We start from the raw sequence: 27,516 nt of genomic DNA on the forward strand, positions 1-27,516 counted from the left end.
ATGCACTGAAGTGCCATTTGTGATCTTTCTGTTCATGTGTGTTTACTATGGGCAGCAATGGCATGCACTGTTGCGATCCTTCATACATGTATACATACTTTGCAAGTTATTTCTGTTTGAAATTACAACTTTTCTCCAATAAATGCAAATACAAATATCTACCTGTGGCAGGGCAGGTAATATTTTTACGTTTTCCCAAAAATAAAAAATGGCAAACTCTTTCGGGCTCATCATGGTGAATTTCTCCGGTAGCATCCACGTGGATGCTGATCACATAGGAAAACAATATTGTTATTGCTTCATTGATGTATTTTTGGATGTGCCTGTTCACAAGGTAATGTGTATGTCAACTTGTGAGTTCGGTGTCTAGTGCATACCTAAATATAGGCTTTGTTAGAGGTCCACTTCTTTGAAAATGAGGCCCAAAGATCGTTAGTTCGCGTTTTTTAAAGACGGGTTAACCAGCAAGAAGTTGATTCGTTCACCGAATGTTGTAACACTCGGATTTTTAAATTAAAATATGTAGCCAACTAACCTAATTGCACTTTAATGAATTTGCCACTAGCATTTCCTTCCAACTCCGAACATGTGTAATAGGGCGTATCATGAATGTTTTGGTCTTCTGTTATTTCATGGCATCACTGTCGCACAATTAAACTTGATCAATTCAGAACTCCAGAAATGTTGAGCTCGTGTTGGCTATTTAGAACAGAGATAATTCAGTGCCAGTTACAGTTCATGCTGTAGGACCGAAATGTACAAGGGGGAATCCAGATCGAAAATTATCCTTAAACGTTGCACAATGCAATTAGAAAGTGTAAATGGTGATGATGGACACTTCTTGGATACAGTTGATTTGAGTTGGCAGCCGCTTTTATTTTCAAACATCATGTAACAAATCAAAAGGGCCACTAGAGTGCAGCAGAGGGCCTACTTTGGGATATGACTAGTAACATCTTTTTTGTGTTTTTCTGGTGTTGATTCTGCTACAGTGACTATACACGAAGAAGAAAGATCTATATTTCCCTCACAATTAATGAGTTCATGTTTTAACTATTAATTATTAATTTAATTTAATGAAATGTGTTGTCCACTTTTGCTCTACTTACTATGCTATAATAAACAATGTTTGCGAGTACGTCTTCAGTGTACCCTTTTGCCCAGATCCGCACTTTTGATCTGCTGATCTGCTGTCCACTGGGAGGTTAGGAATGCAAATGCTGTTCACCGTTATATGAAGTTCACGTTCTTTCCGCTCTCTTTCTTTTCGTGCTTCTTATCAACATACCATTTGCCTGCCTACGCATTCTCTCCCCCATACCGAATTCTGCCTTCGTTGGCACGCTGAAGTGAGTCGTTCTGCGTTTTAGGACAGTATAAACTACGAATGAAATAGCATTTAAAAGAAAAAGTTTGGTTGCCAAAAACAGTTATGAAAATGGGAAGTGAGAGTCCAGTGGGCTGGATGAAATTCAGGGACATTGGAGCACATCATTCCAGCGATCTTTGGGCCTGATTCATGGAATTTGTAGCGATGCAAAGTGTATTGTTGCAGTTCAGTCACTCCATGAATCCTCACCCTTTGTCTCCGGCTTGCCCCTTTACCCACTCTGTGTTCCCTTTGAAAGCAATGCTTGGGGGCGTTGGCAGTGCAGGATGGCATCTGGCCCATGGTGCACCTCCTGGTGTTCTGTTAACCCATTTCCAGGTACTGATGCTGTAGGCAGAGGTGCGTGGAGGTGAGGGCAGTAAGGGAAGCACTTACTTACCCAAGCTGCGCCTGTATACTCTATCATTGGGCAGATGGGAGGGGCTTGGGTACAACAGAGTAGAAGTGCTGCTTTCTGTTCGTGTGGGGCCTCCCAAGCAAGCAGGTCACATGAAGTGACGCAGAGGGGACAGACGACCCTCGCGTCTGTTGTAAAGGTCCAGATTCAACGCTGCCAATGGGGGCCCAGGTACCAATTGTGCAAGTAACTCCACGTCAAGGTTGACGCAGTGGGTGACATTGGGGGTGGGGACCTCATTGAACGCTGCGCTGCTTACACAAGGTAACACAGAAGAAGGCACAGTGCGAGAAGTCCCATGGAGGAACATAGTGATGGCTGGATGCTTTGGGGGCAATAGAGGGTAGTTGTATAGAATGGGCACCGGGGGTGTAAAATGTTGTAGGGGGGCTTTTGAGCAATACATGATCATTACAGAAGCCATGTTGTTTAAGGCCCATGTTAAGAACACATTTCTCACAGACAGCACAAGAATGGAAGCTGCAGGCCCTGTGTGACAAGCAGTATGCATTTTTCGAGCATTCTGCAGAAACAGTGTGCTGAAAGTTTGTGCAGCTGAAGTTTCCCAGGAGAATGCAGCCACAGCAAAGTCACTCTAAGAGATACTTTCGAGGTCAATGAGCTAGGCACCTGGGTGCACAAGGAGAATTGACTGGAAACAGAAATTGAATTAATTAAATTCCAGCCACAGTGCTTTAGCGCCCTGAGTGTTAGCCTAAGGAAACATGTATAACATCCAATAAATAGCATATGTAAGTCTAAACAATCAGATAATTAGGGGTTGGGACGTATATATTTAATGCAAAAAGGATTGCTGTGGTTGTCATAACGTGGCCTCACCCTTATGTTTCCCAGGTGCATTTCTTGAGTTTGGCAGTCATTATGGCATTGTTTGTTTGGGGCACATGTCAGTGGACTTGCTTTCTACGGTGCTGCCCCAAACTCTTTACTTTTATTTACTAGGATTCGCCCATTGACATTAAGTGAACATGGCAAAGGGCACGCTATATTTCAAAACATGGTCACTAAACTGTGTTACCCAATGGATCCCTTTTATGGTTTAGTGGCCCCTCTTTTACTACTCACAATGCCAAGACTGCCTCACTATCTCCCATTAAACCAGTCCAAAATATATAAGTTCCATCAAAAACGATGCAAACATATTTCTCTTTTTAAAAACTGAAAGCAGCAGTGTAGGAGGCTAATCATTTGTACTGTTACCTGGATCCGTTCATTTAAGTAAAACAAGGAATAAGACATATGCCAACAATGTTTACCTCTAGCCATGCCCGCAGTTGCATCCTGGACCGAGGGTCTAGGCACACCTTTGCTGGCATCACTCAGCCAACACACGCGGATGCAGGGTTCACCTGGTAGGAGGGTGAGTACACAGTGAAATCTGGGGGCACCGAGGCCATCATGACATGTGGTGCTGGTGTTGCCCAGCAGGGGCACCAGCAGACAAGTGCAGAGTTGCCCGACAAGGGCTCTGCTGACATGGGGGCCTCAGGGACAGCATTGCCCAGCAGGGGCACCCCTACAAGGCAGTCCCTCTGCCTGCTACGCAGCGCCAGCATCGCGCTGCAGGAAGAACAACACATCAGGCAGGAGCCAGTGGTATCGAATGACGAGCCGGAAATGGCCCGTCCCTTTTATTGCGTGAGTCACATGGTCACATCAGGTGACATTAGCACGAACCCTGGAGGGACTCATCCAAAAAGGGGTGGCACACCACAATAGGCATGTAAACACTATCTTTCCTAAGAATTGACAAAGCGAAAATGTATTGGCGTTTGCAGTTTATATATTTCATTTGACATTTATAGGTACAAATGCAGTAAATACCTGGGATCTACTTAGCTATTAATTCCAAGCATGATTCTAAGTTACTGTTTGCAGACACAGAACATTAGTAATAGATGAAATAGAGGACATTGTAACTGGGTTTACACAAGTCTTTTTACTGTGTATATTGTTAATGTGAAGCATCAGAAAACACTACTTTACAACATTTAAAGCAAGTATGAGACTTAAGGGGGAGCTGGATTTCAGGTATGAGCTAAGGTGGGAAGGGGAAGAGATGAGCTTCTGAGGGTGGACATAGGGTCAGTGGGCGTGAGTTTGGTAGTGACAGTGTGCGTAGAGAGTGGTAAAGGCAGGATGGGTGGGGGAGAGAGAGGTCTGAGTTGGCGGAACAGAGGAAGGAGAGTTAAAGAGAGCTGAGGTAGGGAAGAGAGTGTTGAGGTTTATAGGTAGCTGAGGTGAGGAGGAGCTGGGTGAGGTAAGATGGGTAATGGGAAAAGTGGGGTGAGGCAGAGTAGGAGAAAGATTGGGTTGGCGTGGCAGCGAGGGGTGAGGTAGTGTAGGCTTCTGGGGTGGGAAAGAGAGGGAAGTGTCAGAGAGAGTTGTGGTAAGATGCCTGGATAGGACTGAGACAGTTGAGGTAGGGTCGTTGGGGGAAGTGAGGGCAATGTGGGGAGGGTGGGCACGAAGTGAGTGAGTGACAGTGTCTGGGTGAGGGTAGAGAGGGTTAAGGTAGAGTGGGTAGGGCTAGAGAGGAATGAGTTAGGATGGGTGAGTGGTAGCTGGGAGGGTTGAGGTAGAATGTGTGGGTGTGGACATAGAGGGGTGAGTTAGGAGGGTGGAGGAAATGCAGAACAGTGGTGGAGAGGATTAACAGCACCCGACAGAAAGCAATGACAGCACACAAGGGGGGTGGGGGGACAGTCAATAGATTGCTACCTGGATCATTAGCCATTTTTGTAAACTATGATTAGTTTGTGACATATACTGTGAGGATTGTGAAGGTCATGTCATAAAGGAAGGTACTGCTTCCTACAGGATTTTCAAGGCTGCCTCACACAAATAGCGGGGAATCTGCCTCCTGCCAATGAGGGGTCACCGTATCTTACAGAAAAAGACACAATGCCTCATGTCAGGGGAGAAGATGTTTTATGGAAATCTACAAAGTAGAAGGTTCACTTCTGCAGCACGCATGTTTCCTCTTACTATGAATGGCTTTAGACCTAACGCTGCGCTGCCTCCCACAGAAGCATGAGATTGTGACATCCCCATACTTGGTGTAATGTCTCTTACAGGTGACATGCTGCCTGCTCTAGAGGCAGATTTGAGGCTTGGCAACATGCCCCGTTCCAAAGGGGAGATATTAGCTTAGTGTGTTGTTTGCATCATAGGTCTTGCATTTTCCCATTATTAATCATGGACTCCAAGTCCAGGAATGCAAAGAGAGATAAGCAGGACTGGAGAAGCATACATGTGTGCAGGTGGCAAGTTGCAAACTTCTTGAGAGGGTCATGCCTCTTATAAAGGAGGGGCTGACGTTCCGATTAAGCGATGGCTCCGCCTCTAAGTTACCTTCCAATAGGGCTAAGGGCTCTTGCAGCGTAGCCTCTGCCACAGGAGGATTCTCTTTTCATGTGAAGCACGTGTTGCACAATACCTGCCAATGAAAACTGAGCAATACTGACTATAGACATATGGCATTCTGGGAGATGTAGTCATGACACCATTTAATCCCTCACCTCCTTCCCTAAACATCATCTCCCAGAAGGCTGCACACAATGCTGACTGACTCGCCAGGCACAAACCAGGAGCAGTATCACCCACTGACGGTTGCAGTCTTTGAGTATCAAAATTAACAAGGGGGGTCCTGGGAGTCCCTCGGCCAGACATTCACAGAGGAGAAATATCCAAAACATATCAGTCTTTGCCCTGCCCTGGGGCAGTCCAGCACCAAAATGCTAGCCAAATCTCCTCTGAACAAGAGTACCAACAGCAACCCCAGACACGTGTTTCGGTCTGGTTGGACCTGATCAGTAGGGTGAAGCTGTGCCTCTCTAAGAATAGTGTGCAAGGGGTCCACGTCTGGGAGTATCAAACATAACACATGGACATGTCACACATGTATGTGGCAAATAGAAAGTGAAACAGAGACAAACTATTACTGCTCTCGTCCAGAGTTGCAATGGCAGCCATCTAACATTTCAATCTTGTTCCAATGTATACCTTCCATTGAGATACTCTGAACTGAATGAAGGGCCACAACTATATAGTTCTCCTATTTTCACAAAATATCAGATTGGAACATACCAAATGAATGACTTGCAATGTTTACCTCTCCCCCCATGTACCTCTGCCTCCTTCTCCCTTGCCTGCCTTCATGCCCCCCAGATCTCCGGCCCACCTCATCATTCCCACTGGGCTCCCCCCATTAACCCTCTATTCTGTTGGTGAAGCAGAGCAAAGCTGCAATGCTGCTTCCACCATTAGCCTTGTGCTCGATGAGCCATAGAGATCGAGGTGGTAAAACAGGTGCTCAGATACGCCCACTCACAATGGCGGCATTCTCATTAAGGGAGCTGGACATGAACACTTCTGCCAAAGGTTTCAATGACAGGTAAATATATAAAGGTATGTAGTCTTTTTTTTATCTTTTCAAAACATTTTCAAAAGAGATGTACAGTTTTAATGGACTCTCAAAAAGTCCCTTTATTCTGTAAGGGCTCGTATACAGCTTTACGTAGTACTTCTGATATTTTCTTTGGCTATCCATTACAAATAATTGCTAATACTGAAACATTCAGCTGTCCATCTGATTCACCTCACCTGGAAGTAGTATCTGGGGACTCCTTGCTTTTAGTGCTTTTTTAACTTCTCGGTGGACCACTTCAAATCTTGCGGATCCCAACTTGGCAAAGACCGATGAACAATGGTAGAGTTCCACATGGCGGACCCAGCTACTGCAGCAATACAATGCATTTTCCATTCTGTATCAAGGCTCTGGCGTTGCAAGCAGAATGAATTCGCCAAGTGGCAAATTAGCTTTTAATTTCTGGCACAGCTTGCATTACTGCATACATTTTTATATTTCTGGGAGTAAATGTTGATATTTGTCTAGTTAGCATAATATTACATGATTTACCAATTTTTTGAACAGGCCTCATTACGAGTATGGAGGTAGCCATGCCGCTAAAAACGGCATGGCTACCTCCATACCGGGTTCCAGGTCCGGGTCCCGCGAAAGGGGACTCACTGGGCCATTCCGACCTTGGAGGGCCCGGTAAATCCCTTTCGCGGGACCTAGACCCGGTACATCCCCATTCCCATTTGAGCCTCCATAGGGCTCAATGGGAATGGGGAGGATGCTAACAACGGGCCCGTTAATGACGGGCCCGTTGTTAGCATCCTGGACTGCTAGCGGGTCCAACAAAGGACACCTGGTCTGACCAGGTGTTCCTTAGCGGGACCCACAGCAGTCCTCGTAATAGCTGCACGGCTCGTAATGAGGCCCATAGATGTTACTGCAGTTTTGACATGATCTAACTCTTTCTCGCATTGTTGAACGTACACAGTTTTGACATGGCCAACTTGTACACTGCTTGAGGTGAGAATAAAATCACTACACAAGAAATTGAAAGCCTGGCAGCCTCTTACACAGCTCCTGATTAGCACAAGTTGTGATAAACAAGGAATCATTCTTGTATAGTGGCAGCGATACACAGAAAAGAACAAATGTTGTTTCTGCTGTTTCATAACTCAAGCATTGCCATTTGCCATGCCAATACGATATTCGTCTTCCCACGCCCATTCATTCTCTCCAACCTCCACAGAAATAGCTTTAGCAAATATGGTGGTGTTTTACACCACCATAATGCTCCAAATCCAAAAATGAAAAGACTACTGGCGAAGAGCATTCCTCACTGTGAACTAGAAATGAATCATGAGTATTTAGCCCACCAATAATAAGAAATTAGAAATGAAGTTTACAACTAATAAGATATCAACACCTTTTGCTGAAAGAGATAGCGATCTTGCATTATTGTTTGGTGATAGACCAAACAAAAGAACTTCAATAAGTGTGGAGCAAGCCATAACTAAGTTTATTTTTGTATGACTCCTAGAATGCCAGTTTCCTTTGCATGGGCGTCTTGCCTTTATCTGCATGGAGCAGGTGTTGGCGTGGGAACCCGGCACCATACCAGGTTTCTGTGCGAAAATTAGCTCAATGCGGCTAAACCGCCTTTATCACCACTGCATGCTATTGTATGCACGGTGATCAGTAATGGCGGTGGCCATTGCAAACTATTGCATCCACCATTGCTAGAAATCTCTGAGTGCTATGCCTGCCCTTTTCATAAAAAGAGTGGGCAGAATCCAAACAAATCTGTGCCTGTCTATCCACATTAAAATTGTGACAAACATACATACACATTACTTTCTTGGAGTAAGAAAACACACAGCACAGAGTCCCACCTCCACATTCTGTTCCGGCCTGGCAATTCCTGTCAAAATCCCAAAGAGGCCATAAAACAACCAGAGGTCTTGCCACTGCAGAACATTCCCCATACATGACAGATGGGACGGCCCTTCAGGCATTGCCCTATTGCTTTATAGGCCAGTCAAAACCTGGATATGGTGTTTCATATCTCTGCAGCTGCTTTTATTTATCTTGTTTAGTCCTTTGAATTTCCCAACAAGTCCAGAAAGTCTTTAGCTCAGTCCGGCTACCAAATGGTGAGTCAAGAGAGTAGTGGCAAGTAAGCAAGATCTCAAGTACAGTGCAAAATGCCTTAAATCTACAAACTGTATTGCTTCTAAGAATCCTGACAAAACTCTTAGGTACCCTAGCAATGCTACACCGCCCACCGTTTGGCTGAACAGTTGACAGAGCCATGACATTGAGGTCCCCCATATTCTGAATTGGAATATACCTTCCCTGACTCTTCCAAATGGGTGGATTTCTTTCATTTAACTTGGTGCTCAATACTTTATCCTTTTTTGGCATTGTGGATGTCCAGGCCATTTTGTGCATGTTTGGGTTATGGAATGAATGCATTTTGTCTTTATCTTGTGTGCACTTGGTATTGTGGTCTACACTATCCTGCAGAGTCGAGATAATCTGTTCAGAAACACATTTCTTTCAGTATTGTTTTCTTTAAGCATTTTGAGCGTGATATCTGGTCATGTACTTTGCCATGTGACGTCTATAGAAAAGTTACTCCTCTAAAAATCGAATGGAATTTGTGGATCTATATTTGAGGTGGGCTTTTTTGTTTGAACTAAGCCAACGTGTGCTCGTTTCATAGCAAAAGATGCTCCAGTTCTAACTCCAGAAAACAAGGTAAAAGGTTTCTGGAAATTCTTGAAATCCTTCTCTCGTGACCAGCTCGATGCTTTTGGTCACATGCAATATTATGAGGTTCCCCACCAGTTTCTTTCTACAAGGTCTATCTTTCTAGCTTCATTACTTGAGGATTTATTTTGCAACTCTTTATTTTGATAAGTAAGACTCTTTCGTGCCCAATAACCAACCATTTTGAAGTGCTATGGAGGAATATCCCCTGACCGGATGATGTGCAGGATGACATCTAACGTTATGTGTTGGACCAATGAGTGGTTATGAAACAAGTCCTTAGTGGGTCATCAATTCACCTAGTTTTCTATGGATCATTGTTTGAATTGTTGAGAGGTTCTTTGTCTTGAATAGCTTGGAATATCTGCATCAGGTGACATTTTGAGGTTAAGTTTGCAAAGGTAGCGGGCGCCCCTCTCTCGACAGAACAAGGCCTGATAACCTGTTCAGTGGTTATTAACCACTTGAGAGTTTGCAGCCACTGCTTTTACTCACTGTGCCTTTCACAGATGGGAAATATTCATTTGCATATCAGTCTTTGTCCTGCCCAGGGGCAGTCCAGCACCGAAATGCAATGGCAATTCCAACCTGAACGAGAGTACCACCAGCAACCCCATACACATGTTTCACCCTTGTTGGGGATCATCAGTGAGGTGAAGCTGATGCCTCTCTAAGCACAGTGAGAGGGAGACCACGTCTGGTTGCCCCCAGGAGACCTAGGGTTACCAATCCCAGGTTCCTTAAAATTTAGTTTGCAAAGGTAGCGGGCGCCCCTCTCTCGACAGAACAAGGCCTGATAACCTGTTCAGTGGTTATTAACCACTTGAGAGTTTGCAGCCACTGCTTTTACTCACTGTGCCTTTCACAGATGGGAAATATTCATTTGCATATCAGTCTTTGTCCTGCCCAGGGGCAGTCCAGCACCGAAATGCAATGGCAATTCCAACCTGAACGAGAGTACCACCAGCAACCCCATACACATGTTTCACCCTTGTTGGGGATCATCAGTGAGGTGAAGCTGATGCCTCTCTAAGCACAGTGAGAGGGAGACCACGTCTGGTTGCCCCCAGGAGACCTAGGGTTACCAATCCCAGGTTCCTTAAAATTTAGTTTGCAAAGGTAGCGGGCGCCCCTCTCTCGACAGAACAAGGCCTGATAACCTGTTCAGTGGTTATTAACCACTTGAGAGTTTGCAGCCACTGCTTTTACTCACTGTGCCTTTCACAAATGGGAAATATTCATTTGCATATCAGTCTTTGTCCTGCCCAGGGGCAGTCCAGCACCGAAATGCAATGGCAATTCCAACCTGAACGAGAGTACCACCAGCAACCCCATACACATGTTTCACCCTTGTTGGGGATCATCAGTGAGGTGAAGCTGATGCCTCTCTAAGCACAGTGAGAGGGAGACCACGTCTGGTTGCCCCCAGGAGACCTAGGGTTACCAATCCCAGGTTCCTTAAAATTTAGTTTGCAAAGGTAGCGGGCGCCCCTCTCTCGACAGAACAAGGCCTGATAACCTGTTCAGTGGTTATTAACCACTTGAGAGTTTGCAGCCACTGCTTTTACTCACTGTGCCTTTCACAGATGGGAAATATTCATTTGCATATCAGTCTTTGTCCTGCCCAGGGGCAGTCCAGCACCGAAATGCAATGGCAATTCCAACCTGAACGAGAGTACCACCAGCAACCCCATACACATGTTTCACCCTTGTTGGGGATCATCAGTGAGGTGAAGCTGATGCCTCTCTAAGCACAGTGAGAGGGAGACCACGTCTGGTTGCCCCCAGGAGACCTAGGGTTACCAATCCCAGGTTCCTTAAAATTTAGTTTGCAAAGGTAGCGGGCGCCCCTCTCTCGACAGAACAAGGCCTGATAACCTGTTCAGTGGTTATTAACCACTTGAGAGTTTGCAGCCACTGCTTTTACTCACTGTGCCTTTCACAGATGGGAAATATTCATTTGCATATCAGTCTTTGTCCTGCCCAGGGGCAGTCCAGCACCGAAATGCAATGGCAATTCCAACCTGAACGAGAGTACCACCAGCAACCCCATTTTGAGGTTAACACCGGTCTACATAGTCAGCTAGTCCTTAGTTGTGGAGCTGTTGTAGAGCACAAGCCTAGAACAGTTTCAACTTATCTTTGCCCAAGTGTGTATATGGTTTAAAGTCTCCAATTGAAACCTTCTGATACTCTTCAGAAAGTTTAGTTTAGGGACAGGCTCTTACAGGATAAACTTAATGATGTTTAATTCACATGCATATTTTATCCACCTAGATGTTCAATGTAGGCCTACCTTACACTGTTACATTGTGTTGATTAACTGATAAATTGCCCAGATTCACCATCTACCAGGAGCACCACCTGATCAACTCAGATCCCTTTCTTTCCATCTCTTATAAAAACAATTACTGATCATCTCACCACTCACACAGTAGTGATAATTCTACAGTTAGTTAATCAATTATGAACTATGAAATATTGAACTGTGAACTCTGAACTCTTAACATATGAACTATGGGAATGATAAATAAAAAAAAACTTCAACCAACCTGCATTATTGGCTTATCCTGCTTTTCCCTGCATAAAGAAATTACCTCTCCCTGGACCCTGCTCTTTCCCCAAATAGTTCCCAATTTGCAGTGAAGATTCCCTTACCAGCTGTCATTTCCTTAAGGATTCTGGCTCAATCCTTGCTGTAATTTAATTTGCTTGATTGCTTTTCTAGTCTCTGGAAAATGAAGGCAGAAGTCATTGGTCAAGATAACTAAGGCAAGGGAAGGGTTGTCCACTGTAGGCTGATGTGCTCCTCATGTGAACCAATGTCACCATCTCTGTGTGGGTGCTAATGTAAAGGGCACATACACTTTCACTCAGAGCAGGCTTCTGCAACAGTCATCTAATGTTTTGCTTAGGCAGTTGTCCCTGTCATCTTCATTGCCATTTTTAAACTACACCTAGTGAACCACATGCCACACCAACACTAAACTAAGAGGTCTGAAACGCAGGTCTTAACCGATTGTGATTCATTATTGAAACCTGGGATTATTCCTGTTTTATCCATCAGTGGGTTAGGAATTATGACTTAAGTGTTTATCAAGTACAATGCTATATGTTGCCCCTTATTAATGTTATTTTTTAATATATGTTCACTATGGTAGAGTGCTTGGTATTAGCCCCTTTCTTTATTTGTATGGATAAGAGAGTGCTGGTAGGCAGAGTTGAGTTCAGGTTGCATAGGCCCCTTTTTATCCCACTCCTTGAAAAAATGTTGCCTCATTTTTGAGAATTATTTATTGTTCGAACTATCACCTGATATCAGAAGCTCCCTCCTGTTTGTCTTGTCTCTTTTCTTTATCTGCACTTCACTGCTCCTTTTTTCTGCTCTTCTCCGTATTATCTCTTCTTCTAATTTTTGCTCCCCTTCCCCCTCTCCGCCAATCGTGTCTCCTTTTTAAATAGATATTCTTGAGCCAGAGGGCTAGGTTTCTGGCAGGTTAATGTATTTCATTCCTCCTCTGGTTTACATTCTTTCAGATGCTTTTTGCTGTAGCCAAGGTGCAGAATGAAACTGGGACCTTCAATTTGAGGCCTAGGCACTACCTTTGAGCCTCATTAAAAGTGTGGTGGTCATGGTGAAACAGTCAGTATTTCTATATATCGCCTGTTCACTGCCCTGCATGATTACCATGGGCAAAAAAATGCAGCCGCTTGTGAGTGGAGGGAGTTAATACCATGCACAAAGGCGGTAAGTAAAGATGGAGTCAGTATTATCACCTGTCGAAATACCATCACTCAAAATGGAGTCCAATGACACGCCAGAATGGGGAATAACCAAAACCTTCTATGAGGTGTTGAAGTAACAGTAATTAATTTTGCATAAAGTAGCAGCACTAATACTGCCAAACCCCTCATGAGGCTCTTTGTAAAATTACGTTTCCCCATCACACACTGCCTGATGAATTCTCGGCACAGCTGGTGTTTGAACTTTAGGGAATGAACCAATCATTGAAACCCCTCGTCAAAGAAAAAGGTGAGATACATCGAAGGGAACTGAAATCTACTGGGAATCTTTTAGTCTAAGAACGCTGTTGTATCTTGCTCAGGGCTCCATACGATCATGGGCCTTAGCTCTAGATGTCTGGAGGAAGGTGATTCTTCCCCAGTTCAGAGTGCTGCTCCAAGGAACAATATTCTGCTGCACCCCAGACACTACTCAGAGGGAAGTGTCATCATATTTGTGTCAAAACCTCTCTGGTTGCTGTGTGAAGGGATAGCATGTTGGGATAGAGCAGTATTGTGTTTCATGCACCCTCCAGCAGGGAGATCCCCGGCCTGGCAAGTTACCTTCCCTTTTAGAGGGTCAATAGAGGCATGCATCTTGACTATGTCTCAGTCATTGGAATGGAGAAAGGCAGATGCCTGAAATCCACATAGCCGCTCATACCTGTCAGAGCTCACAGGGTTGACACTGGTATGCTGCACATCAGATGTGGCTATACTAATTATGTGAACTCCCCAACAAAATACCAAAAGAGGTAGGGCTTATATTTTCAGATTACCCTGCCACCAGGTAGGTCGTTGGTACATCCTATTTCAGTGCCTGAATGCATCTGATGATGTCATGGAGAGAATGTTCCCTGAGTGCTTGGAATGTTGATCTGTGTTCTTTGAAGAGGTGAGTTCCAACCCAGGCAGTTAGATGTAGCCTGGTGAGTGGGAGCCAGCAGGCTCTAATCGAGGCTAATATCCTACTCTGTTCCTAAATTATGAGACCTGTATAACTGAATAAAGAAACATATATTTAACCACACCTGCTGCCTCAGGAAGTGTACTTTTTATGAGTAGTTTATCATAATCATATTGAATTTGGCACAGAGGTGCAGACTTAAATGCAACATCTGCAGTGAGTTGGCTGTCACCAGCAGCTGTCCACAGGGCACCTGTGACCTGCAGCTGAGGCTACTGAGGCATCAGGGCACACATGTCCACTATATTTTTGGCATGGAGTTTACTGAAAGAAGAGTGGTCCGGTTAACAGACCACCCTTTCCAAGATGCATTACCTGGGTCATTTTGTTATTAATAAAAATCAATAAGCTAGGGCTATTACAGCCTTGCCAGATAGGAATCCTTCACAGTTACATCAATGGTTTCTTTGTCAGAAACAGGTTTTTGCTCTCAATGCATATCATGTTAGAAACATCAGCCCTCCATAACCTCCTCACTTTGCTGGTAGATTTCTGGGCCTTTAGCAACAGCAGGTACAGACTATAAGGATATATTATTTGCTTGCAAGATTTAATTCGGAAAGAAATCAATGGAACTGTCATACCAGGAATGTATTTTTTCATTCCTTAACAAATGTTTCATAATCTTGTACTCCATAACTTCTCCAGTTGCACCGTGACATACACAGCTAAATGTAAACTCTAGGACACTTGCTTTCTTTTTGCTGACATATAGGATTAATTAATTTAAAAGCTCTAAATGATTGAGAAGCACAAAGTGAAATTAAAACTAAACAACTGTAAAGTAGTGGAAGACTGCTCAACATCGTTGGATGCTGTTCAAATATGTATACTTAATTTAAACTGAAATTAAATTGAGGGAATACAAAAACATTGGAGGCAGAGTGGCTGTTGTATACTACATTTTGTCTGCTACATCTATTGAAACATACATTTTAGTTCCAACATTTTGTCAAAGTTTTTGCTCTGTTATACATGCAGAAGCTGTGTTAACTTGTTGAGTTTGGTGTGCTAACAGACCTCTTTGTTCTTCTTTGAAGGCGTAACTACAGTGTTGACGATGACCACCCTAAGCATCAGCGCCCGGAACTCATTGCCCAAAGTGGCCTATGCGACTGCAATGGACTGGTTTATCGCTGTGTGTTATGCCTTTGTTTTTTCTGCATTGATTGAGTTTGCAACAGTGAACTACTTTACCAAAAGGAGTTGGGCATGGGATGGGAAGAAAGCTTTGGAAGCCGCAAAAAACAAGGTAAGTGTTGAACACATATATGATATGATATGGCTTTTATAACGTGCCTATATACAAGTGTTTCAAGACGCGATGAGGCAAGGGAGGGGAAACAGAGGGAAGACAGAGACAGCGATCCTACTAGGCCGGGTGAAATTCAAATCGTACAAGTGCAGGGGAGGGAGGGAGGCGGGGAGGGGTCAGTGCAGTAAATGGGATAACAGTAAAATAAATAAAAGTGCGGCCATCTGGTGGCAAGTGCAGGAGTAAGTGCAGACATCAGGTGTTAAGTGCTAGAAGGGGCTCTAGGGATACAGAACCAGTCCCCGGGTGCAAGGGTTGCCAGAGGGGCAGTGCAGGTGTGCAACTGCTGAGGAGGGGACATGGGCTAGGGATCAGAGGGTAACCAGGTAACCCGTGCAGTTTCAGAATCAGGCAGGAGATCAGCAGGGGAGAGGAAGTGCGAAAGCAGAAGCAAAGAGGAAGGTCTTGAGGTGCTTCCGGAACCTGAGATGGTTCTCCTCAAGTTTCAGAGAGGCAGGGAGGCTGTTCCAGATGGAGGCCCCATCAGAAGAAAGAGATCTACCATCAAGTCGCTGCTTGGAGAAGCGACTAACCCTAAGGGAGTTGGAGGCGGATGAGCGAAGAGCTCGAGAAGGAAGATATCTAGGAAGAGAGAGTTGAAGGTATTGAGGCTCCAGGCCCCAGAAGTCCTTGTGGACAATGCAGAGGGTTTTGAACTTAATCCTCACCGCTGCTGGGAGCCAGTGCAGGGATTTCAGAACTGGAGAGATACGATCCCTGGGCTTGAGGCCAAGGACAAGTTTTGCAGTCCTGTGTTGGATGAGTTGCAGAAGGCGGAGAGTGGAGGCAAGCTGATTTAGAAAGAGGCTGTTGCAGTAGTCCAGCCTAGAGAGAACCAGAGCTCTGGAGACAGTGAGCTTCTGGGGAAAGTAGAGGAAAGGAAGAATACCTCTGAGGAGGTACTGCTGGTAGTGTGACTTCTTAGAGATGTCAGAGATTTGAGGAGAGAAGGAAAGTGTGGAGTCGAAGATGATCCCAAGGTTTTTTGCCTCACAGGTGGGAGCGCGAAGAGGGCCAAGAGAGACCAGCCAGAGAGTGACAGGAAATAAGGGAGCAGGTGTGCCGATGAGGAGAATCTTGGTCTTACTGGCATTAAGGAAGATATCATTGGCGGCACACAACACTTGGATGGCGGACAGACATCCAGAGATGAGAGAAGGAGAAGGGGTGGCAGAAAGGAGCCTGAAAATGAGCTGAGTGTCACCCGCATAGCACTGAAAGTTGGGGCAGAGAGTGGCAATGTGGTGGGCGAGAAGTGGCAGGTATTGGTTGAACAGCCAGGGAGAGAGGTTAGACCCCTGGGGAGCATCACAGGTAGAGATAGAGATAGAGGAGAGGAAGGACCCATGTTGGGCCTGGGAGGGTCGATCAGAGAGGAAGGAGGTCAGCCAAGCCAGGACCTGATCGGTGAAACCCAGGTTATCACGGAGATGGTTGAGCAGGATGGCATTGAAAGGTGCTATAGTGCAGTGAAAGAATGTGGCAATAAATCATGAGCATGTACTCCTGATCGTATTAGCAGATTTCTTTAGCAATACAAATCAAGAAATCACACAGAATACTTGACTACAAGAAATACTTGGCTGAACAGGAAATGGTATATTTGTTCTTTTGCGCAATTGATGTGCCTTCTTTACATTGCTATGAGGCAGCACCCTTCATCCTTTCAGAGTGGGCAGCTGAGTGAATTATGTAGGGCCAGAGAAGTGTCCTTGTTCATTGTTACGATGGCGTATGTGGAGGAGGGGTGAAGACCAATGTTCCTTCTAAGCTGTGTGCATGTGCGCTTGCCCAGCTTCCTTCTTGGTGCACCTCAGAAGAATTATAGCAGCGCACACAGGCAATTCTCATCTAAGCAAAATGACATTTGCTTTCTCCTAAAATAACTAACTTGTCAAAATATGCTGGTGTAGCTCATTTACATTGCCCTACTATGCAAGCATGACCATAAAAACCGAAAAACAGATATGCTTGCACACATTAACCAACTACTGTTCCCTCCCCACCCATGACTCCAATGCTTTAGTCTATGATGCGCTTACTCTAACCTCTACCCCAAAACATATTTAAATATTACCAGACAACCTTGACTCTTCCTCGCTTGGTTCTGTGAAAGGTTACCAGATATGTACCCACTTCCACTTATTTTATGTTTGTTGTAATTTGAGTAGCGTTCAAGTACCAGAACTTCTGTTATTCAACGTGCCTTTTAAAAAACTGCCTTTCTGGAAGCCTTCCGAGTGACTACCATGGAAACCCTGAGATGTGTCCTGCATGCTGCAGCACCACTGATGAAAGGACTCTGGAAATTCAACCCTGACTCTTCTCTAACTGCACTGGCTCCCGCTGCAAGCCTGTATCATCTACAAATCCTGTTGGATCATCTACAAGGCTGTCACCCTGAAGTCCCTAAACTACCTCAATGAGTAACATAGAATCTCCAGAGGGCTGAAATCCACCATAAGTATGGAAAGGTGAAGGCTTGAACTCCAATGGTGCAGGATGGAAAGAACAAGAAGAACAGCCTTCTCTGACCATGCTCCAAGACTCTGGAACTGCCTACCATCAACATCAGACATACCCCATTGCTGCTACAGTTCAGGAAAGGGCTGAAAACCTTACTCTACAAGGAATGGCTCCTCCGTAACACATAGGTCCACACCCCCTGCACTCTTCATCGTACCTGAGAATCTGATCTGCCCCCACTGTCTCCTCCTCAACTTGCTTGTAGATCTCTTACTGCTAATTGGCTGCCTTTGCCTTCCCCTGTTAGCTCCCACTACCTTGTCTCTGTTTCCCTCACTGTGTTCTTCCCTCTACAATTGTAAAGCACTCTGGGGATTCCCAAAGCGAGGTCTGCGCTCAATAAATACACTAATATTAATGATAAAAGCATCGCCCACACTATGTAACATAACTATCATCTCAAATATCGAATACTGACTGTAGGTAAACAGGCTACTTAGATGATTAAACTCATTCCATGCTTCCTATTCTTAGTACATATGTCACGCAAGCTCTTTGAAGTGGCCTCTTGCATGTTAATGCATGATAAAACTCAAATATTCATTTGCACCCTAAGAATTTTGAGTAGACGAAGGCCATGCTCAGCATCTCCTACTTTAACATTGCTAACAGTCCCCTATAAGTGTAGAGCAACATTGCAATATGTCTCACTTGACCTGCAAGGGATATATATGATAGGTTATTTATAACGCGCTTAATACACAGAGATTTCTAAGCGCGGACCCGGGGATCGAACCTGTGGCGCTCCTGTTGCCTTGGCGAGCATGTTGCCCCTAGAATATCCTTCCGACGATAAAGGGTATGGGCTATGCGAGGTATTACTCGTATATATTATTAGTGCACCGGATATTCAGACAGTAGAATGCATTTCACACAATCTGCATCCTTTTTAAGTGTTCAGAGTTGCATTGGGCATAGAGCTTGACACATTATATTGTAACTCAATGCTATACAAAAACGATTTCACTCATCAGTTGTATAAAAATACCAAACAATATAAAGGTGGAATAAGTTGCAAACGATCTTGTTTGCTCTGCAAAATAATTTTGTATCTGTAGATTCATGCCATTTTCTTAAAATGCATATAATATCATGGTGAGGCACTAAATATGTTTTGCTTGCAAAGTATTATGGTTATGCAAATATCCCAGCAAGTGTTTCACTGCTACCACCTCATGTTTTACAGTGCCCTCTCAACTAGTATTGGAGGCTAACACTGGAGCAGGGGAAGGGTATGGGTGAAAGGGCTCAGGAGTACACTCCTTGCAGGCGATGAACAAATCAGTAACTTTCAAAAAACAAATCATTTAATTTTGGCAGTACAGTACATTACAGTGTGGAACATGTGTTTGTTTGCTGAAGGAAAGGAAACTCTAGTAACAGTCTAGAGAATTGCACTTTCTGTTTCTTTCTATGCTCAGCTGCTGAGGGCATGTCAATTTAAACATGTGTTCTATGTTTACTGACTGCAGAAGAAGGCTCTCAACCTGTCGTACCTCTGAACATTGATGCTATTAACCTAAAAGGCATAAATATGTGATTCACTTCAACAGGACTCTATAAGAAACCTCCGTAAGTCTCTTGTTTAATTTTATCTAGGCTGTGGTGAGCAAGTGCAGGCAAAACTATAGCCTTTGTATGCCCAATCATTTACTTCCTATGTCAGGGTTACAAGCAAGGCTCTGATAAGTATTTACTTCCTACTCGTAGTGAAATGATTTTTCAGAGAGTAAAACAGTAATTGGCTTTTCCAACAGGAATACTTTATGCTTATTAAAAGATGTTCAAAATATTATTAGAATCCCTTCCTATGCCAATGCTCTGCTGATCACTGATTTGAAACAATATCAGTGGACCTTTGTGTGCAGAAGCCTGGGGTTGGTTACTATGTGTCCATTGTTTCCCCTTTTTATTGGGCACATTTTTCTGTTATTAGGGATAAAATGTATGGTGTACATGTCTCTAAGCTGTAAGGCTGATTTTGAGTAACTCACTGGGCAACATAATGTGGATAGTAAGTAAAAGCTAGGGAAGTTTAATCTTCATATTCTGTGGTGCAGTTCTTCTGATGCATTTATCATCTTTACACAAATTATGAGTGGCTTTTTCTCATGTGGCCCTTGAATTATTTCATTAAAGTGGCCCATGAACTCCTATTGGCCTTTTGTCTGACACATTCGTTTTAGTTGCCTTTAATCCATCTGCAAATATTGTATCCAGTTTGATTTTTGAATGCCACATCAGTTATGATGAGCAACATTTGTTTTTTTGTAATACACATGAGTGTTTTTTCCAGTGACATAAAGCACACATTTCTCTGTGCACAGGAGTACTTTTGCAAGCTACTGTGGCACATCTTGAGGCCTTTAACTGGTTGATGAGTTATCTTTATAATCACATATAAAATATATTCTTTTAACCTATGTCTTTGGAAACATTGTTGTAAGATGCACCTCTTTTGCAGATTAGTAAAGAATTGCAGTAGTTTGGAAGGGGCAATTCCTTTCCAAACTCTCTTCGAAGATTGTAGCTCACTAACTATGTATGCTCACAAAGTGTCTTACTTCGTGAGTTATTTGCGCACATGGAAAATAAAGTGCACACGAAAGGCAACCAGTTCCACACATAGAGAAAAATAATTAGAGGGAACATTGGTGAAGACTGGGGTTGTGAGTATGGTTTGGATGTGCAGCATTTCCAGAAGCCATGTTCTGCAATCAAGGGACATGAAAGAGTTTGTGAAATCAGTGCTACATTCTCTGGGTTCTGACTATTGGTTATTCCCCATTATGGATTCCAAAAGTACTTCATGAGAATTATAGGAATTACCACCAGAGGTAATTCCACCGGGGGGGACTTTTCTATTAGCAATGTCTCCATCCAAATGCTAGTGGTACTTCCTCCAACCACATAAAGGTGCTATTTCTGTTAGTGCCATAGTTTTCCCAATACGGCTACAATGATGACCAGTGTGTAAACATATGATCATCCTGGTCCCTTATCAGTTGCTGGCTTAGGAAGTCGAAATTTGGACTGGAGGGAAGGAGCACCTGTTTTACAAGCAGGTTGATCAGTAAAAAATGGCACCCTTTTCCAAAACATACCGAGGCAGACGTGATCATGCACACTGCACAATTGACAAAAAAAGGGCCAGGCTTAGGAATGTTCCAAATGTAATCGTATAGATTGATGTTCTTCAATACAGTGTAGTTAAACATCAAAAATGAGTTCAGATTCGGCAACTTTTCATATTAAATAAGAGCAGAGACGTACCAGCCAACCTTCACAGAATGCAAGACATATTGAAATTGATGTTTTTGCTCTTTTTCCCCACAGAAAAAGTTAAAGTAGCATTACCATCATGTGATTGCACTAACCAATCAAAAGTAGCGTTTTTTTTGTCTAAATATCATCAATAAATTATTCAATGGCCTGTCTACTTATTGATAAATCAACACAATTGGATCCAATGTAGCCTCTTTGCAAATAAAATCAGTGCAGTGATGAATTTAAAAAGTGAAACAATTTAAATCTCTTATGCAAGTACAGTTCAGCAAAGGTCATCATAGGAGAGGGGCTGGCTTGCTACATGCGTAAAAATAGTATTCCAAAAATGGGATTGGGTTTTAAAAACCCTCTTTTAGCATAGTAGTCATCTGTCCTTTCTGGTCCATTTCGATCCTTCATCTAAATAAAATGGCCTCTACTGTTTTCCAATGTCTATCTGAACAATTAACAAATGAATGCACAAAAAAAGGACCCCGTACATACAGCATATTTTAAGCAAAAGGTTTTTAAGAGAGTTTCATACTCCTCGTAAACACAGAAGAGTAAAATAGGAGTCATAAAACCAAAAAGTGTGTTTTACAAACTCCTTGGTTTCTAGTGGCATGGTCTTTGTGGCCAATCACAATCTTTTCTTAAAGGAAAATGGCCACCAAATGTTATGCAGGGTCGCCTGGTAAATGGTTATCACAATGGTTCCAAACATTCATAACGTAATTTTGACCTTTAATTAAACAGATAGGGCCTGATTCACAGAAGCGTTTCATAATGGTGCAATATTGAAAAACGCTCGGAGAATCAGGCCCATTATCTTTGGCTAAAGCCTCGGATGCACCAGCTGGACACATCACAAGCTTAAACACAGTGACCTCTGAGACCCCAGATGTTTCACCAGTTGTTTGCCGGTGATCTAGTCTTTCCAGTTAAGCACAATCTTTTGTGAGAAAATGCCTTCCTAAAGTGGCCTAGTATATGGTCACAATAATGTACAAACCAAATACAATCTCCTTTTCATCTACACGAATTTGTGAACACAGTCGTCCCAGGAAAGAGAAAGTCTCTCCTCAAGCAATCAGATACGTGAATCAGAGGACCAAAGACAAGGCTTAAGCACTCATTTCCCTCTGGTCAACTGATCTTGCAAGCACACCAAAGTCTTCCCTGATTGGAATATGGATTAAGGCAGTTTACCCGCATCCGCCTTTTTGCGTCTTATCTTTTATCATGTTGTTCCACCTGCCCTGTGCCCTAGCCTGCCTCTTTGAGTAGGAGCGACTTTCTCTTCACAGTTGGTAATTGCGAAAGGAATGATCCAGCACTAGGAAAATAGCCTACCATTATTTTCTAGTGGTGGTTATTAAACAGTTAGAATAATGGAGAAGAGCCCTGCCATTGCACTGTAGATGTCTTCCTTTGATCATTGCGATACACCAGGCCTCGTGATTCATGTCATTTGTTGATCAAAAATATGGGAAGAATGATTTTGCTACAGAAATCAAAATGTCCTTGCATCAGTAAGGGGCATTGTCACAGCCAATCTGTGAAATCAGGTAACGGAAGTAAAAAATTATAATGCAATGTGTTCACAGGAGCTGATGCTTGAGGTTAAAGGAGACTCTTCAAATCGACTTGATGATTCTTTTTGGGTGCTGTTGTCAAATGACAAAGGGCCTCATTATAAGTATGCTGGTCCGGGAACTATGGTACCGGTAAGCATGCCGGTACCGTAGTTCCCGTACCGGCAAACTAAGAGTTCTGCTCGCGGGTGCCATTGCGGCCGCCAGGACTGGCCTGGCAGCTCTACTGGCACCCACGAGCAGAGCATATCGGAAGCACAGGCACCATTGATAATGGTGCCTGTGCATACGGCTTCCACATTCCAATTGAGCCGGATGGGGCTCAAAGGTAATGGGGAAGAATTTTTTCTGGCGCACAGGAATGGGCAAATACCGGGTCCGGCAAGGCTGTAATGACCCAGTTATTGCCCATTTCTGGGAACCAGAAAAAAAACGAATACCTGTGGCAGCCGTGCCTGTTTTACAGGCACGGCTACCGCCAGGTTTATAATGACCCCCAAAGTCTTGCACATTGTTTGTCCCAGGAGTGAAACGGTCAGTGTCCGCCCCTCTCTTTATTCTGTGCCCGTTTGCAGAGACAGTTAGTCAGAACCGGTTAGAGCATTTCTGCTGGTATCCTCAGAGACACTTTGAGATGAGCTAGCATGCCTTTCCTTCATCCTGTCTAGATAAAATGGCAGGACAGTTAAGCGACTTCTATGCAGAAGAAGGCTCAGACTTGTTCTAATGATCATTCATTCAAAACAACTTTACCCAGAAGGCTAACTTAATTTTGTTGCCAATTACTCGTCTTCAGTAATCAATAACTTGGTATTTTATTAGTGGCGAATTCTAACCTCCCATGTGTCCTCCTATGTCTAGAGACTATCCCATAACCGACTTTCTACTTTTGATACATCGCAGATTAGACCAATCCAGCAAAGGTTGCTTTACATCATGCACTGCAACGTCTCATGGCTGATGTACTCCCTCTAAAACATCTGAAAGTCATGCTGAGGAAACACTACACAAAGATTGGTGCTTCCTGTTTGTCAAAGCACTGTTTACAACACCCGAGCAATGTACTTCTTGTACTCAATCTAGCAAGTGTTTTGTATTTGTATTTGTATATATTAGGTTTATATAGCGCTTTAATCCAAAGCGCTTTACAATATAACAACAGGATACAAGAAAAATGAAAGAAGCATATTTACAAACATGAAACAAATCAATGAAACAATATGTAGAACAATTTACCTAGGTAGAAGGAAGGTGAAGGGAGGGGTGAGAAGTAAGGGTAGGAAAGGTGGGTAGGAGGGAGAATAGGGAAGTAAGAGAGGAGGGAAGGTGGTGAAGGAGGTCAGGGGGGAATGGAGAAGAAGAGATTTCAGGGAGGCATGGAAGGAGGAGTAGGTGGGGATGGAGCGGATAGAGAGAGGTAAAGAGTTCCAATGTAGAGGGGCCAAGAGCTGAAAGGAATGGAAACTCGAAGAGGCACAAGGGGACGGGGGAACAGTGAGTAAGAAGAGATCAGCAGAATGGATAGAATTGGAGGGAGTGTAGAATGAGAGAAGAGAAGAACAATAGGGGGGGCGAGGTCATGGAGAGATTTGAAAACAAGACACAGGAATTGGAATTTAAGTTGGGAGTGAAAGGGAAGACAGCCAAGGTAAGAGAGCGATGAGTAAATGGAGTCGTGTGGAGCAAGGAGACAAAGGGTACGGATGGAGGAGTGGTAGAGGGATTGGGGGGGCTAGATGAGAGGCAGGGAGTGCAAAAAGAAGAGAAGACCAGTAGAAAAGACGAGAGAAGATGAGGGAAGAGATTAAGAGTTTAGAGACATGGAAGGTGAGTGAGGAGTGGATCTTGCAAATATTGAAGTGATGGTGGCGACAGGCGTGAGAGGTGAGAGAAATATGGTGGAAAAAGGAGAGGGAGGAGTCAAAGTGGAGACCTAGATTGTGAGTGTGAGCAAAGATGGGGAGATTAGAGGGGGAAGTGGATGAAAGGGGGGTGGGGAAGTGTGTTAGAAGGAAAGAAAAGGACTTCAGTCTTGTCAGTGTTGAGGGAGAGAATGTGGGAGGACATCCAGTTTTTGATAGCAGAAAGGCAGGAAGATAAGTTGAGATGGAGGTCAGGAGTGAAAGAAGAGAAGGAGAGGAAAAGCTGGGTGTTGTCTCTGTAGAAATGGTGAGAGATACCGAATGAAGAGAAAACGGGAGCAAGAAGGGAGGTATAAAGTGAGAAAAGGAAAGAGCCTTGGGGGACATAGTGTACAGGAGGGCGTTGTTTCCACTGACGGGCCCATAGATCAGTGCTCACCCTCTAGTACCTGTAAAACAAGATAGCTGCACCATGTGAGGAATGGGGGTGCAGGATTCACTTACTCCAACACGACCCAATAAGGAGGACTCAGTAGTTTGGCAAAGGGAAGTCCGTTTAATGACAAGTACATGAAACAGGGAAACACTTGGAAATCAGCATCGTTGTGATCGCCTGTCTCGCCTCAACTTCCTCGAACTTTAGTTAAACAATAACTTTTATACATAAAACTCGTCATCATTAACGTCTAACTCTACAAAACTCGTCATGCAATATAATTGGTTAGGAAAGGTAACTTAAGTATAGGTGCTATATCTGTAATGGTAACATAGCAAGTGGATTGGATAACTCTTATCGGGTGGGCGTCTATGCCCATCCCACTACATCACTTGGGATAGACGTCACTATATCTACAATGTCTTATTGGTTCTACAAGCTATAGAGCCGTAGATTAGTTGGTCCTTTGTGATTGGGTGGGTTACAACACTAGGCATAAATCTCCACTTTAATTAGCAGCATGCAGAATGGACACCCAGATGCGGAGTGCCCCAAGATTCACCCTGCCTCCCTTCCATCAATCAGTACCTTTAGGGCTATGTGCCAATTAGTTGGCTGAGGATGGCCTCAAAACTGTAGTTCTTATCAGGAAAAGTTATGACATCCTCGGGTTCTGGGTGACATCAGACGTTGGTACCTCTTTGCCCTTGGCTGCTCACGTGTCTGTTCACTGTGAATCTGCTTAATTTTCCTTCTTTTCGTATATTTGATTCTTTGTTCAGCCCAGCCACCTGCCTGGGTCCTCCTTATCATGACCTTCACTGGTTGGCTGGTATTCTCTATAGTTTTTATTCTTCAGGGGTGCCGCTCTCCTCCCTTCCTGGAGTTGACCTCGACTTTCCAAGCATGAGCTACTTCTTTCTGAGATTCGATTCCGCTCTTCCCTTCTGGCTTTAGCTGGAATATGAATCTCGGCCTTGGTGGCTCCTCGCAGCCTGGGCTTGGTTCTGCTTTACAAAATGGAATCACACTTGTATAGCATGCTTCATTGAGGTAGATATATATACTTGGCGCATGCCGCTCTATTCTTCTACTAAGCATTGCAAGCAGTACAGTTTTCTTAGCTTCTTGGGTTCCAAGCCTATTTACACGCATTAACTGGTTGGTTACTTCCATCTTGTCTCATAGCAACGTTTCCTTACGTTTTAACATAGTCTCTTTCCTGTGTCCATTACATCTATTTGCATAGCTACTTGCACTGGCATGCTACCTTAGATAGCCGTTTTTGTTCATTCGTGAGTCTGTCCGGGCCCTTGTGTCATTTCTACTGGCCCTCCTCTAAGGCTCTTTGGGTTTCTTCATAGACCGTCTGTAGGTACTCTTCATTTTGTCTCAGCGGCCGGTATGGCTGTCTGATAGGGTACCGTGATGCCCAGGGCTGCCTGGTTATGGGCGCTTCAACAGGTATGGCTCTTCTGGTGTACACTGGGCAGAGTCCCAGCGCGGCTCTCTGTTGGTTCATTTGCTCCTCATACATCTCATACGTCGGTGAGTACGTTCCTGGACATGGGGGGCATGGGTGCAGGACATGCTTGGGACCTCCTCTACAACAGTAGTCCAAGAGGATGTTGGAGGAGGTAGGCCGCCCCAGGAAACAGCAAAAGAATGATTGGAGAAGTAAGAGGAGAGCCCATTGAGGACAGAGCCTTTGAAGCCAAAGGAAGAAAGAGTATTGCGGAGTAAGGGGTGACCAATGGTATCAAAGGCAGCAGAAAGGTCGAGGAGGATAAGGACAGAGGATTGCTTAGCATAGCAAGTGGTAAGGAGGGAGTTGAGAACATAAGTGAGAGCAGTCTCAGTGGAGTGTTTAGGGCAAAATCCAGATTGAGAGGGGGAAGGAGAGAATGAGTGGATAAAAAGCTGATAGTTGAGAGTAAGCTAGACGTTCAAGAAGGTTAGAGAGGAATGGAAGGAGCGAAATTGGACAAAAGTTGGAAGCAAGAAGAGGGTTAGCAGAAGGTTTCTTCGGGATGGGGATGATAGTAGCTTGTTTGAAGGCTGAAGGAAAGGTAGCAGAGGAGAGACAAATGTTGAAGAAGGAGGTTATGTAGGGAATGAGGAGCGGGCAAATCTTAGGAATAAGGAGCATGGGAAGGGGATCAGAGGGGGCAGCAGTAGGATGAGTTTTGGACAGGAGATGGGAAACACTGGACTGAGTGACAGGAGAGAAGTTAGACATGCAAGCAGAAGGGGGAGAGAGAATTCGGAGGAGGGGAATAGGAAGAGGAGAGGAGGGTGTTTTGGCATAATGAGAGAATTTTGGAAGAAAAGAAGTCAGCAAAGTCGGAAGGAGAGAGAGAATAATTAGCAGAGGGGTCAGGAGTAGGCGGGGAGAGAAGACGATCAAGGGTTTGGAATATACAGTGAGGATGTGTGGGATGTATTTACCCATGCATCCGAGCCCTACCTCAAAACTGTGCAGTACTGACATGGAAAACCTCATGATGGCCAGAGCTTCCCAGAAAATGCACAGGGAAATGCATGAAGAATAGTCTGCCACTCATTTTTGCCGATGTTATGGGCACAGAAGGACACTGCCTAAAACCACCATTGGACTACCCACACAGTAGTCTGAAACCATTGGGAATGGCAATGCTGATTGCCAAAAGCAAACCCATAACTGTTGGGAATTCATTTTCTTAAATCCCAAAAAGGGGTGCAGTACCAGTACTCACCACTATCCAAAAGCCGGCGTTTAAAACCACCAGATTTTGTAGAAAACTGAATGAATGAACCCAAAGCAGGCTAAAGAAAGACTTACTGAG

The 27,516-nt window shown here is 44.1% G+C and overlaps 1 protein-coding gene across 6 annotated transcripts in view; it reads left to right on the forward strand.

Annotated features, from left to right (window-relative positions):
- The window catches only part of GABRA5 (gamma-aminobutyric acid type A receptor subunit alpha5), an 857,372-nt gene that overhangs the window by 737,628 nt on the left and 92,228 nt on the right, over positions 1-27,516 (forward strand). For all 6 annotated transcript variants that reach the window (XM_069636596.1, XM_069636598.1, XM_069636597.1 and 3 more), the window contains one exon: positions 14,731-14,942. In XM_069636596.1, the coding sequence (XP_069492697.1) occupies positions 14,731-14,942 (212 nt within the window). The remainder of the gene's footprint in view (positions 1-14,730; positions 14,943-27,516) is intronic.

The sequence above is a fragment of the Ambystoma mexicanum genome, chromosome 7p (genome assembly GCF_040938575.1).
Source record: "Ambystoma mexicanum isolate Mex_15411 chromosome 7p, UKY_AmexF1_1, whole genome shotgun sequence".
Classification (NCBI taxonomy): Eukaryota; Metazoa; Chordata; class Amphibia; order Caudata; family Ambystomatidae; genus Ambystoma; species Ambystoma mexicanum.